We start from the raw sequence: 15169 nt of genomic DNA, 5'->3' as shown, positions 1-15169 counted from the left end.
CCTTCTACATGCTGCACATATGGCAGATTGACAATACAGTCGACTTTGACTTGATAATACAAAAAATAAAAAAATATTTATGTGTGTGTATTTGCTTTATATTAGGCATGGTGATAGATAATATTTATGGTCCCCTGCTTATTTTTGCCTATTGTGAAATAGAACTGTTCATTATTCAGGAAGCATCCCTCGACCAACTACTTTCATTTTTGTATTTCAAATGATCAGCTTGTGAGTTTTCTGGATTATCTTCTGCTTCCGCCGAATATCGGCATCTGGTGGACTAAAATCGAACAGCACACAGGTTATATGAACCAGTAAATAATAATAAATAAACCAATACATTATATATAATAATATAGATACGAATATAAACATCATATATGTATATAAAATATTATAATATTAATAACGGACATCAGCAGTGTTTGCTTCTCTCCATTTCATCATTTACCATAAACAAACCGCTGCAGCACTAGGAACCTTCCTTGTGCTGAGCTCAACACGGACCTGATTACGGTTACACCAGTAATGCTGCTCAGTGCTCACCTCTGTAGCAACTCCCTCATCTCGCCTTTCCACCAGTCAACTCTTCACTGTAGTTTCTGTGAGCCGCTTCACAGCTGAGTGACAGTGGACGTGTCTACGTGTCTCTGTGTTGTTGGATGAAAACTCTGCAAAATGCAGCCGCGGCCCTGAGAATGAGAGAAGGGTGAGTTTGTGTCTCTGGTGGCTAGTTGTGTTAGCAGCAGCCGCCAGGAAGCCGATGCTAGCTTCCTCGTTAGCATCGCTGCTACTGAGCTAAACAGCTGGATCGGGTTTGAGAAGCGTCGCTGTGGTTTCGCGGTCGTGTCACATTCCCTGTTTTCCAGAGTCCCGACAAATCGATGTTCCTGAGCGATTACTGACATTAGCCGTGAGCTAATGCTAGCCGGCTAGCGTCACAGCTCCTCTAGTCTCAGGTAGTGATAATCATCAGCAGGGTGGGGTCATGACAGGTTTTCAGATTTAGTAAAAGTGATGATCTCATATTGATTCAGCGACAGCAACTCCCTGTCGGTGCTGTAACGTTGTAGCACCGATGCTAGCCACATCTGTTTCTACATCTGCCCACGCCTGGTTCACTAAAGGTGGGGGGGGGGCGGTACGTTTCATCAACACTAGCAGCTCACTCTGGCTCTAGCTGGATGCACCAGTCTGATCCAGTTCACAAGGTGAAGGCCCAGCATGGCACATCTGTCCAGGACTAACAGTGTTTTCTATCTGTGTGTGTGACCAGCAAAGGTTGTCACTGAACCTGTGCCAGTCACGTAGTCACAACGCATCTTGATTGGCTCACGAACACCGGATATGTCATGCTAAGTGCTGCATTGACTGAACTACAGAATCAGTCCACATGGGTTCAATGTCCCATCTTTGTTTTAATGGCCTGTGTGTTTATGCTTTATCTGCACCTCGGTGTAATTATTTTATTGTCTTTTTACTGTTCTTATACATATATTTATGTCTGCAGTGTTGGACAGGCATTCCACAAACCTGACAATATCCTTTGAGTAGATAAGCATTAAAAGGTTGCTATTATGTTAATCAATTCATTTCTTACAATGTCATATTTATTAAGTGTACAGAATCTCACAACTAATATGTATGTTCTTCCTGCCAGTCATGTAATTTTATGCTGATTATATAAGCAATCTATTAGGCAATATTTTATATTATGTATACAAAGAATAAATGGACTAATCCATAATAACTTTATATGTATTGTTATGCATTAATGCCAAGATTCTTGTAATTTTTTCTAGTCTTATTTGTGTGTGTCAAAACATTTCTTTCTAGATTCCCTAATTCCTTCCCCTGTACTCACCTGTTTGTCTCTGTGTTTGCAGTGTGTTTGTTGTGTGACTCAGCCCGTGTCTAGCCATGGAGAAGCCCTGGAGGCTGTGGGGGGCCGTGGAGCGTTGTACCCTCGCCCTGGTCTCCTGGTCCTGGGGGGCCTGTCGAGTCTCCCTGTTGGCCCTCATCCTCACCTTCCACCTGTACGGAGGGTTTTTTCTCCTCGCTCTCATCCTGGCCTCAGTCGCAGGCATCCTCTACAAATTCCAGGACGTGCTCCTCTACTTCCCTGACCAGCCCTCCTCCTCTCGTCTCTATGTCCCCATGCCCACCGGAATCCCACATGAGAATGTCCACGTCCGCACCAAGGACGGTGTGAAGCTCAACCTCATCCTGCTTCGTTACACAGGAGGGGACACGCCCCCTGGAGTCACCCCTGGGAATCCAAACAGCCCCACATCCTCTGCTCCACCTACCATCCTTTATTTCCATGGCAACGCTGGCAATATTGGTCACCGGGTGCCCAATGCCCTGCTGATGCTGGTCAATCTAAAAGCCAATGTAGTGCTGGTGGACTATCGTGGCTATGGAAAGAGTGAGGGTGAGCCCAGTGAGGATGGGCTGTACCTGGATGCAGAGGCCACACTGGACTATGTCATGACCCGTCCTGATCTGGACAAGACAAAGGTGGTACTCTTTGGCCGCTCACTAGGAGGCGCTGTGGCCGTGCGCTTGGCATCGGCCAACCCTCACCGGGTAGCAGCCATCATTGTTGAAAACACCTTCCTCAGCATTCCCCACATGGCAGCGACGCTCTTCTCCTTCATACCGATGCGCTTGCTGCCCCTGTGGTGCTACAGGAATCAGTTCCTGTCCTATCGACAGGTGGCGCTGTGCCGCATGCCCTCGCTGTTTGTGTCTGGCCTGTCAGACCAGCTCATCCCACCAGTCATGATGAAACAACTGTATGAGCTGTCGCCTGCACGGACTAAACGCCTGGCCATCTTTCCAGAGGGAACGCACAACGACACGTGGCAGTGTCAGGGCTACTTCGCTAGTCTGGAGCAATTCATGAAAGACCTGCTGAAGAGCCACGCCCACGAGGAGAGTAATCAGACCTCAGCCAGCGTCACCATCATCTGAAAATCCATCCGTCGGGGAGGGACTGTCGACTTCTACTTAGGGGCTGGATGAAGTCACAAAACTTGATTTGAGGGACTTAATTTTTTTTTTTTGAAAGAATGTACATTTTCTATGCTTTTTTCTGGGTTTTTATTTAATCTTACTCTTTCTGTGATTTTACCTTTTGTCAAAATGTCTATTTTGACTATTTCAAGGAATTTGAGCGGGTAACAAACCCTCAAGGGATCTTTTGTGTTGCCGCTATGAATGCATGTTTTTATGACATTTCATGAATGACTCCAGAACATACACCCACACGGCAAGACATGTCACAACCACAGAAGAATCAGCTGTAACAGGTCGGCAGATATGAATAAAAATGTAACAGTTTAATGACCACGTTTCAGAGAAAGTTGATTACTACTTGAAATTAACACTTCTTTTAGTATACAGTATCAGACACTGATATCATGTAGGCCTATACTGTATATATACAGTACACTCATATATATTAAATCTGTTAATATTTTGCACTTTTTGGACCCTTTTTGTTAAGATTTTTGTGTTTAAGTGTTCGCAAACAACAGCAATACTTGGAGGAGCATAAGGATCTTTGTTTTTTTTCTCTACCCTTTGGGCTAGGAGTACTTGCAGCAGCTTGGCATGTCATGACAGTGTGGTGATTAATATTTATATATTTGACTGGAAATATTGTCAGATACCGCAGCTTAACAAGAGTTTGTGATATTGAGTAAATATTCAGTGAGGAAAAAAGCATTGACTGAGATGAAGTGCTCAGAAAGATTGGGTGACATGCTTCCTTCCGCCTTTAAAAATATGTTTCCTGTCGATCTGCTTCAGTGTGTTTGGAAGAAGCTAAAAGAGATTCTCCTTGTTACTGTGTCCTTTTAAAACAACAACTATCACAAAATGAGTTTACCATCAAATGGCCTCCAGTTGCTTTGGATCTTGTAATGTGGAGCAATTGCCCCATGTGTGGTTTGCTATTAAAGAATGGATTCAGATTTCTTTAAGTTTAATACAATCCAATAATGTCTTGTACACCAAACGAGTTGAAGATTGGAACTGATACTGATTCTCCTGAGGCCTCATTTAATGCAAAACATTCTAAGGTTCAGCAGTTCAGCTAAGAAGAGTCTTTGGCCGACCAACACAGAGTTGTTATTTTTTAGGGTAAAGTCTAATTAGTATAAAATCCTATCATAGTGTTCCCATCATCCTGTTACGTGTGATAATCTCCTTATCCAGGTCCAAACCTTCAGGTCACAAGTAAACAGCAAAGGCAGAACCTCTGACTTCAATCAGAATAATCACTTTTTCTTAAGGCACCAAGAGTTCAAATTGACCAAATTATTGAAGGTTTTTAATAAACTAATCTAATCAACTTGATTTCACACAGTAATGCTTCTATGTTGCTTAGTCTAGCTAGATAGTATTAGCATACAGGGGGAAAAGACTAGAAGAAGAGGGTTTTTTTCACCTATATTTTATCTGCTCCACCATCTGACATCCACAATTAAAGCAAGGAACGCAGACAATACCAGCTTTTGGGCCAGGAAACAGATACCACACGTCACACCTTAACAACCCATTTCCTCCAGTGCAGATCAACACATTGTCATGAGTGGGACATGGGCAGGTAACTGGGCTTGATCACACTAGCTGATGATGTAAACATGCACAACTCGTGAAAATACCATGACTTGGATAACTGACAATCTGCACAAACACATCAACACAGAAATACACAAATTCCAAAAGAGAACATTTGAAAACACATACCTTAATCTGTTTAACACACATTTATGAGGCCTCATGTTAAACTTAACCTGAACTTAAGAATTTTTTAAAATTTGTATTCAGAAAAAGGGCTGTTGCTACTGTCCCCTTGCACATTTTTCGCAATAGCAAGTGATTTCCAAATGGCCGTTAAGAGACAGTGAGGATGAGCACAGTAACCAGGTACTGAACTCAAAATAACGTAAGCTTGTTTCAATCAGATGTTGTAATAATTTGTTTAGCAATTGTCATCTTTCCCCATTCTCAGTGTGGCCAAATGGCTTTACTCACCAGGAGGGCTTCTCATGAGTTGACCAACTTTTCTCGCATGTCTTCCAGGGGACGGAGCAGAGCTGGATGATTCAAACACTGTTATCTGCTCGCTGCACTGCAGTGGTATCAAAGCCATTCGAAAACACTCGACTAATCTCTCCAGCCATATTTGATACTGTTTGTAAACAGTATGCTAAACAAAATCTCACAACATCCAAAGGCCAGATTATGTCGGAGCGATACCAACGGAAAGGGACTGAAGGCTTCTATGAATGTAAATTGTGGTCTTAAATAACAGTGTGCTTTATAACAAATTATTTATTGATCGTGTTTCCTCCCTCTCGCGTGACATTTGACCAGACATTTTTGTATTATATTACAAATCCATATGCTGACTTATATGCATTCAGTTAAAAGAAATTGATCCCATCACATGTTGGGGTAAAGCAGATTGTGCAACCATGTGAATTGACACTCCTTTCGTTTCACAATTTTTGCTTTAGACACTTCTGCTGTTGCTTGGCGTCTGTGCTATTTCTTCATTCAAGAAAATAAGCGGGGACTTCTCATTGTTATTTTAATTTTGTTATGGATTCAGTGGCTGCTCTGAAGCAAATGGAATATAAGAGTTCTTGTTCTAGCCAAATGTCCAACACATGAAACGAAATGGATGAAACCTGAATGTCACTTTTTTCTTTTAAGAAAATAATTTGCCAGCTTCTGCAGGAATGCACTATGGGATGTTTTTTTTTTTTTTAATGTTCACGTTTTGAACAGAGCGGATTCAATGCTGTTGAAAGTGTTGGTTTCCTTATGATTGCTGGAAGGTGATAATGTAGAGTCGTGAACAGTGCTGACCTACCTTGTGTACATTTGCGGTGACTTGCAGTAACTGTACACTGAAGAAAACAATGACATCTGAATGATTCATCTTTCTCCATTTTGAGTTTGTGCTTCTTTTCTATCTCCAAACCAATGTCGACAACTTCTTTTGTAAGCACACATTTTCACTTTCTATTTTCTGTACTGTAACATGCAATAAATTGATACATTGAAAGATTTTGTTCTGTGTGAGTTTTGTTCCGGCTCCAAATTGCTTAATGTCTTTTTAATTTTGTGAGAGTAGCAGGTCGTTTGTTTTTCTGTTATGTTGCCATCCAGAGTTGAAGTTATTTTTTCTACTTCCTTCTTTCACTATGTCCTTTAGCTTTCTAATTCCTATAAAATGCCTCTTTCCTTCTTTTTGAGTCTCAAATCACTCCCCCTCTTTGTCTGCAAGTCTGTTGACCGTCTCATCTGCTGTGACCGCCCTTCCTCTGCCCACTCGATCACACACCTCACCCGTCTGGATGTGCAGAAGCTGATATGTGTTTTATCATTTTGAAGCAGCCAGATGGAGAGAAAGACGGGAGCTATGTGTCAGGCAGGAAGCTGAGTGTGGTCAGCTGAGCGGAACAGTAGAGGGGAAGCTGTTTTTTTCTTTTTTAAATATAAACTGAATATGTTCTGCGTAGTCCCCCTGACTAAAGTGGAACCGGCTACCGGAGGACAAAATCGAGAGTTAAGAGAGTCAGTCGAGCGGAATCGAGGCAGACACCGACATCCACCATTCCAACCGTCAGTTCTGTGAGAGGAGGGGCCATCGCGGTTCAGGCGTGAGATCTGTCATGCTGCCAGTGTGAAGTCTCCAGGGATTGTACAGGCCGCTGTGATGGCAGTTCTGACAGGTGTGAAGCCTGGGACTGGACACGAGACAGGTGAAGGGAGGCTGTCCTGGCCCATTTTCCTCCTGACACTCGCTGCTGTCACCTCGTCCTCTCTCTCAGCTTTGTCCCTGTACCAGCTGATAGCTCTCAGGGCCGAGGTGGAGGGACTCAGGGCCGAGGTCGGTCGCAGGAGAGAGGAGGGTCAAGAGGTCAATCCTGTAGGCCAGGTGAGAGGCGACATAACACACACACACACAGCAGGGTCGTGAAGACGTGCACGACGTTGTGTTGCTACTGTGTTTGTAAGGACTATGTTGTGTCTCCGCAGAGTGAGAACATCAGCAGCACTAGAAGCGGCCAAGAGACGATACACCAGCAACCTGCTTTCACCCTCATCAGGAGGAAGAGGCTGGCAAACGCAGCAGAGACATCAGGTTAGACAGAGGAGTTTGCACCTGAGTCTGACAGTCTGCTGTTAAAGAGAGGAATTTGAATGTTTTTGGAATACTTGTAAAAGACATACAGTATGTGACCAACCTAATTTCCTGTCTTTGTGGTCTTCAATCCTTAATGTCAGGATATTTCCCACTTCAATGTCGCATCGATGTTATTTATGCGGCTCAAAATCACACATTTGTCTCAGAGGACTTTTACAGTTTTTACACTCTATGTCTCTGGACCCATGAAAAGAGAAGGAAACGTTCCCCAGAACAACCGACTCATAGCCAAGTGTGAATGACTCATCAGCTCTGGTGATAGACATGTTGCCAGCAAGAAAGTTTCCTGTCCTTGTGGTTAGCTGATACCGTGCCTGTTCTCACCATCTGGTCGTGCAATATAACGATTCCCAGGGGTGAAAACTGAAAGTAGAAATACTGGAAGAAATACCGGAAGGAGCAGAAGGAAAATGAGACACACCAGCGGATAGACAATGTGAAGAAAACTGCAGAGTGGTTTTAATGTCTCTTCCATTTTTTTTGTCCCAGTTACTCAGCCTTGTCTACAGCTGCTGGCAAACAACAGCAGGAAAACCTTCAGGAAAGGTAGAGTATGCCTGTCCTCACAACACACATTATCTCAAGGCACTTTACAATGTGAGGTTGAGACCTTACAGTATTATAGAGAAACAGTTCCAACAACGAACAATTGGCGAGTGTGGGAAGTAAAAAAAGCTTCCAGATCTAGATTATAGATTGTTACTAACCAACCAGAGATACTAAGTTCCCACGATTTAATAAAGTGAGACAGAAAAACTCCTTTGGGCACCAGTCAATCCTAAGATTAAAAATGATCACATGTATATTAAAGTGCCTTGAGCATAATTTTCCTTTGTTTTATAATGTTACATGTTTATAGTGTTGTCTTTTATATAAATTTTTTGTGATTTGGATGTCATGTCAAATGTATTTTTGCTTCCTTATGTCTAGATTTTTGTTGCCTACGATGTTGTAAATGGAGCTGCTAGACGACAACAACTTTCAGATTCTTTCTGACAAAAAAGTACAATCGTCATCATCATTAATAGTAGTAGTAGAAGTAGTAGTTGTGTTAATAATAATAGTCAAGTAGTGTCAGATCTGGCTTCCTGCAATTAACATTAAATACCTATAATTAGAGTCATAATAAAATGTCAACACAGAAAATGATATATTCACGTATGAATCAACCCCGATCTACAAATAGCTGATTGAATGCTGGACCAGATCTTTAGCTTTAGGTGCATTGAAATGTTTTCTCATGTATACTTTAATTTGTTTTGATCAGAATTTGACTTGGAGCCGCACACAGGTATCCCGTGGCAGGCTGGACTGAGGAGGGGCTCGGCCCTGGAGACAGACGGTGACAGCATCTTGGTCAGAGAGGAGGGCTTCTTCTTCGTGTACAGTCAGGTACAGACTCTTGTCATTGCATAGTTCGTCCACATGGAGGCGCCGCTGCTCTGTCTGACATTCATACGATTTGACATGGTAGGGGGTACATCTCCACATTGTGAATTAAAACAGTGTGTTTTCCATCGAAGCATACAGTGGGTTCACAGACCTGAAAGAGGAAATGCAAGTGATGCACACAGTATAAATCACATAACAATTACTCCACCAATCACCGGACTGTTAATGCATTTTAAAACCCACACGAATACCACTTCCCATAGATTTAACCCAGTAAATCTGGATCCCACAGGTCTATTACATGGACAGCACCTTTGCAATGGGTCACGTGGTGATCCGGAGGAAGAGGAACGTGGTGGGAGATGAGCCTCAGTATGTGATCCTGTTCCGCTGCATCCAGACCATGAACCCTGTCTACCCTTACAACACCTGCTACACAGGGGGTGAGCCAGTGGTCACCTTTTTCACAGCTGGTGCAAGACAGCATGTATTTCCTCTTGAGTCAACCTGTGTGTGTGTGTTTGTGTGTGTGTTTGTGTGTGTGCCTATGGCTGCATACTGAATGTGCATCAGAAATTGGTTGATAGATGTCTGTGGAGGGGGAAGGGGAAGGGGAATGCCCTTTCTAGGTCTGATGGGTACATGTGCATCCCTCAGGTATTGTGAAGCTGGAGGTCGGTGACCACTTGGAGCTTCTGATCCCACGTTCCACAGCCAGCGTGTCCCTGGACGGAGACGCCACCTTCCTGGGTGCTGTCAAACTGGCCTGAATGGTGTCACCTCACCTTGGACCCGGGGGGACGCTGCTGTCACTGGAAAAGAGGTTTCATACTGGGAAGCTTGACTTTGGATGTTTGAGGGAAGAAGACATCTCTGCACTGAATGAATGATGTTTCATACAATTTACACGTATATGTACCTTATGCTATAGCTCTATTGTATTATTTTCTATCGCACATCAGGACAATATGTTCTAAAAATAAAACTGCCAGAATCAGCACATTTTTTCTCCAAATATTCACAAATACATGTTATGACTTTTAGGTTGTGAAACTTCATTCTTATACTGTTAAATTCTTTGATAATAAACTTTCCATCACTGTACCACTGAAATCGTTTTTTCTCATATGCTAAGTTCTTTAAGCAGTTTCAATCTGAGTCTGGTTGTCATCTCAGTGCCACAGATCTGTTTTTGTCTACTTGCACATGTCTAAATTATATGACATTAAAGTGAGAGTCTGAAGCGATGACATCATCTGGAAGCTGTTGTTGCAATGGTGACCACTAGAAGGAAAAAAGGCAGCAAAGTGGCAAATCAAACTAAGGCTGAACAGGAACAGATAGAGTTAAGAAGAAGAAACACAACACGACTGGGCAACAATTCAATTTAAAGTTAAGATGATCTTCAGTAGAATCATTTTTGTGATGATCATATGATATGGATATAACATCATATCACGTTTTATAAACATCTGCTGCATAAATGAATGAATCGAAGCAATTTTTGATTATCGTGATTTGATAATTAATTATCATACATGGTTTTGCATAACATGTCAAGACAATATAATGTGTATGGATTATGGAAATCTATCAATTCTGATGTCAACTATTTCACCTACGGGTAATATACAATAAGCGCCTCATTTGCGCTACAGCGGTTTTGTGTGGTGGTCGATCCTTTTTTCAGATTGTCCACAACAACAAATTCTGAAATAACTTGAATCAAAATGTTCCATGTTTGTTGTTAAGAAGCTGTGTGACAAAGACTGACAAAGGAAAACATTTTGGTAAAGCAAATAGGAGACTCATGAAAAAAATAACAAATAGATTGGATTAATATAAACATATAAAGTACAAATTTCAGACTTTAAAGTGTAAGGGATTCACATTGGGGGGAAAGATGCCTCCTAGTGGTTTGGGGTACAATGCCCCAGGAAAGTCTTTTTCCAATAAAAAAATGTTGACAATATAACAACACAATTTCAAATACACCAGCTATTTGTTTTGTTTCACGACCCTGTCAAAAAAAAACATATTTACTCAGAATTTTATTTAACTCTCCTCATTTTTATATTTAAATATGTTTTGTGTTGGGATATCTCACCACCTGCCTCTCTCTCTCTCTCTCTCTCTCTCTCTCTCTCTCTCTCTCTCTCTCTCTCGCTCTCTCTCTCTCTCTCTCTCTCTCTCTCTCGCTCTCTCTCTCTCTCTCTCTCTCTCTCTCTCTCTCTCTCACACACAGACAGACAGACAGACAGAAAGGCCTTCTGTCTGCTGGGGCAAAGAGTTAGACAAAGCCCAGTGGGTGGTCACTTCTGCACCAGGCATATTGCCCTCGGAGTCATGGCTCCATTTGACAAGAAGGGAGACGAGGAGAAAAGAAGGGGGGGGGGGATAAATTCTGAAATAGAACTCTGGGAAAGAAAGATTTCAAATGGACTTTAATGGATTGAAGTAGCTCTTAGTGGAAGAGAGAGCGGAAGAGAGGAGAGAGGCTGTACGCAGTTAATACTCATAAGGGGAGAAGGCCAGAGCCAGGGTGTTGCAGCCATAGAAGTCAGAGAAGCTCTTTGATGATCTGGTAAACAGAGCAGGCGGCTGTACAAACAGAAAATGAGAAAAAAAGGAGAAGGAGGAGGAGGAGGGCATAAGAGAAGAGGGAAGCAGAGCCCAGACCTCTCCTATAAATGCATCAGGCACGATGCCCCCCCCCCTCCCTCTGGGTCAGAAATGTCTTTGTGCGGTGCCATAGTGACGGCTGGTGTGTTGGCGGAAGCTGATGTCATTTGTGGGCTCGCCTCTCAAAAGAGAAACCAGCGTCTGACCGGAGAATCGTGAAATGAGACCTGCTGTGTACACATGCTGACACTGTGTGTAGTTCACACACTCACACACATGTTACCAGTGCACAGAGCCATATTAGGCACATATAAAACAGATGGATGGAGAAGGCTGTTTATTGCATATACACTCTTTATAAGGATTATCTTTTTCTTATCAAACAAATTGTTTATTTTTCAGCTTGTGACATGAAATATAAAGTTGAAATAGTTGATGTCACAATCTTTTGTTGCAGTGTAGCAGCTTTTTTATAGCAAATACAATTTAATAGCCACAGTGTTTTAGGCAATCTCTAATGCAAAAACCAAAGTGTGAGCAGGATTCAAGATTTAAGATTCAAGATTCAAGATTCAAGATTCAAGATTTTTTATTGTCAAATGAACAGAGATAACATGAAGTAGTCACTGTCAATGAAATGCTTGGGTCACACACTTTCTTTAAGCAATGCTCAGTAAAAACAATGAAATAGAATATCAAAAATTTAAAATAGAAAATAAAATATATACATCTAAATATATATCTTTACAGATGAATGTTCAATTTGTGCAGTAGTGCAAATATTCAAATATGCTTGTTATGGTGCTGGTGCAATTATGCAAATATTCCAGGGTGCTGGTTTGGTGGAGTTATTGCCTATATATAACCCTATGTCTGATTTAAAGTCCTGCTCATTGCTCATCCCATTGGAAAATAAGTAAATCTTTCAACATTACACCATGTGTTGATTGTGTTGTGTGTATGTTTTTTTGTTGTGAGGTGAGTGTAACATTCATGGAATGATCGGGTCCCTTTCATCAGATCTGTGTTTTCCATCCTTTTTCCCCAAGACAGTTGGCCCACAACCTCACACGACCCCATATTAACATCACCCATCATTCTCCCAATGAAGTGATTTTCAAGTAGATGTTTTTGTACTCTTGTCTTCATATTAACATGGACGATGTGTCTCCACTTCCTCCCGCTATTACGAATGAGGTCAAAATGTCCCAGATATAAACGCTGCCATCTTGCACATTTATAACAGAGTGTGTAGCAGATTTGAGACGTGGTAGCAAGGTCCCGTCTTTACATATGACATGCTCAACCAATCAGTCAGCTGTCAATCATGAGGTTTCACACCCATTTTGCAAATAACTACCTAAAATGACGGATATAATTTACTTGACGTGTACTTGGTCCATCAAACTATCCCTAAAGGAATAGTTCAACCACAAATTAAAATTCGCTCTGATAGACTTTCATTGTATGACGGGTTTTTTTTCAAACTGCAGGCTCTCACTTTAACTAATAAACACACATCAGGTATCAGTTAACACTTGGATGATACCACAGGATTTGTATAAAGGCATTTGTTGTTTTTGTGTTTGTCTTCTTGTTATCTTGTTTTCTTTTACGTTGAAAGAAGTGGTCACCAGTTACTTCAATTGTATTGGATTTGGCTGCAACACTGTTTACCCCTGAAACTCCAAAATTGTTTTGTGAATTTAAACACTTCACCCAGCCTCCATCGCATTGTGGTGATTAGGTAATGATTGAATTTTCCTTTTTGGGTGAACTATCCCTTTAACATAGTTGGGGGGTGGAATATAGCTAACCACCAGGTGGCATATCAAGATGCTATAGCTTCACCTTGGGGATCAGTCATGTCTTCTATCCTTATAAACAGTCTATGCTCTTTATACAATAAAAGTGTCAATATTTGTGGTTCGTCCAGATTTATATTTGTTCTACACGAGAGGCAGATGCTGCGTATGTGTCAGCCTTTGATCCGTCAGTCTTTATAATTAGTGTGTATACATACTTTGATTAAATCACGATTTTAAATTAGTTGAGCGACTCCACTATCTTTCCACACAACCCGCAGCAGCTGCCGAAGTTCCTCTGGTTGAGGAAACACCGCGCTCACTCCTCCGCTCTCTCTTTTTTCTGGCTGCATCACTTGTCCCCATCTGCCCTTTCATTTCCTCCCTCCTCCCTCCTCCCCTGTTTGAGAGCTTGAGGACAGGTCTGACTGATGACAGGGTCTAAAGGTGAACCCTGAATCCTGATTATAAAACCCAGCATGCTCTGTCTGCAGCAAACACGCTCCGACCTGTGCCGCAGCATTTGTAGAACAGACATACATTTGCACATGCACAATCATACACACGCATGCACCTACATGTACACTATACGACACTCCCATCATCTCACTGGGCTGCAGTGGGCTCCACAGTCATTCCATGTACATACTCTAAAATGTAGGGATTACTTTGATCTGCTGCAGTCAGCCCAAAGTAATCAGGCTGATCCAGAGCCCTCCAGCCGAACTGGCAGCAGCACTGCCTGGATTTCTCATTTAAGTGAGGATTTGGTTTATCAACAAACTGGATTTTGCCATCCATTACTCTAAACACTAAACACCATGTTTTCTGCGCTTGCCATGCTGTAGATTTTTAATCGATTCAGCTTTAGGAGACACAAATTGGTTTTGATCCGAAAAACGTGACCAACCTGGCAGAACGGGTGGTTTATTTGTTTTTAACCACGTTAGCAAACACGTTTTGCTTTTTTTTTATTCTTCCCTGACTTACATAGGATCTGTTGGAATATAAACTCATCGATAATTCATGTAGTTCTCTGCGTCGGCATGGAATCAAACCAAGATTGAAATGGCGCTCGTGAAATCTTCATGTACGCAAGAAAAGTAAGAGCATATTATAAGGCTGAGTCTGATATTTCTTGCTTTTTGCTGGTCCTTTTTCTCAAGGACATCAGCCTATTATATAGAGTAGAGGGAAACATCACACACACACCTTCTCTCTCCATCGCCAAACTCCCACTTTGTACTCTGCTTTATGGGGGGTTTCTTGGCACCGTCACAGAAGCAGCAATATTCATCTTGGCTTGTTCTTGTTCTACATTATTTACCTGTTTATTATGTACAGTAAATTTGAATAAATTGCTGTTTTTGTTTTAAGGGGAATCAAGAGCATACTGCAGCACCAGCTTTACTTAACTACAGCTTTGTTTTGAGCTTTTTATTTAATTTCGAGTAGCTTTTACAATATTTCATGCAAAACCATAAATACGACCTTCATAGTGATGCTACAGTAAAAGTAAGGTCATCGCCATCAGCACACATCCTCTGGGAACCATCAGTTCCTCTACAAAAATGCATCACCAATCCGTCAAGTAGATAGAGAGAAAGTCAAGCTACAGAAAATATAGTCAAAGTCTCAACCTCCTCCCCTATTATGGTGTTAAATAACGGTCAGTGCTTTATGATGTCCCATTGAAGCTGATCTTTGCCCATTTGGATATGAAATGCCATCACTTCATTATTTTATCCTATTGTCTGAAAATGTGTCATAATCAGTGCATCAATTCCTGAATTATGGCCTTTTGTGAGGTCAGTGACCTTGACCTTCCGCCACCAAGTCAGCTCACAACTGAGCCCAAATGAACGGCTGTGCTAACTACCAACATCTGATCAGTCAAAGTGAATGTTTCCAACAAATCTGAAGAAAACCTTATAGGGCTTTGTGGTATTGCATTCATGAGAGTGGGAAGGACGGACCCAACAAGCATAATGCCTCCAAACAAGGAAAAAAAAGACAAATCTACACATGTACAGTTTGAAGGTTAATGTCTAATATCACCCATCTCCTGCAGTCTGTGACAAAGTGGGGGGAAGGAAGCAGTAGAAGGAGATGAGAA

At 41.8% G+C, this 15169-nt stretch overlaps 2 protein-coding genes across 4 annotated transcripts; both read left to right on the top strand.

Annotated features, from left to right (window-relative positions):
- The first annotated feature begins 545 nt into the window (after positions 1-545).
- On the top strand, positions 546-3987 carry abhd13 (abhydrolase domain containing 13). The gene is made up of 2 exons (XM_061088225.1): positions 546-712; positions 1890-3987. Exon 2 carries the CDS (start codon positions 1924-1926, stop codon positions 2977-2979), a length of 1056 nt encoding a protein of 351 aa, XP_060944208.1. The 5' UTR covers positions 546-712; positions 1890-1923; the 3' UTR covers positions 2980-3987.
- A 2415-nt stretch (positions 3988-6402) lies between these two features.
- Positions 6403-9730, top strand: tnfsf13b (TNF superfamily member 13b). Of its 3 annotated transcripts, none has more exons than XM_061088576.1 (6): positions 6403-6964; positions 7045-7171; positions 7724-7780; positions 8526-8626; positions 8919-9069; positions 9284-9730. In XM_061088576.1, the coding sequence occupies exons 1-6, from the start codon at positions 6743-6745 to the stop codon at positions 9394-9396; spliced, it is 771 nt and encodes a 256-aa protein (XP_060944559.1). In that variant the 5' UTR covers positions 6403-6742; the 3' UTR covers positions 9397-9730. The 3 variants fall into 3 exon arrangements, with proteins under 3 accessions (XP_060944559.1, XP_060944556.1, XP_060944557.1); XM_061088573.1 differs by having other exon boundaries at positions 6404-6964; positions 8502-8626; XM_061088574.1 differs by having other exon boundaries at positions 6405-6964; positions 7066-7171; positions 8502-8626.
- Positions 9731-15169: the final 5439 nt, after the last annotated feature.

This window comes from Limanda limanda, chromosome 16, assembly GCF_963576545.1.
Source record: "Limanda limanda chromosome 16, fLimLim1.1, whole genome shotgun sequence".
NCBI lineage: Eukaryota > Metazoa > Chordata > Actinopteri > Pleuronectiformes > Pleuronectidae > Limanda > Limanda limanda.
The sequence above is the reverse complement of the archived record's forward strand: the minus strand, read 5'-3'. Positions and strand labels throughout refer to the sequence as shown.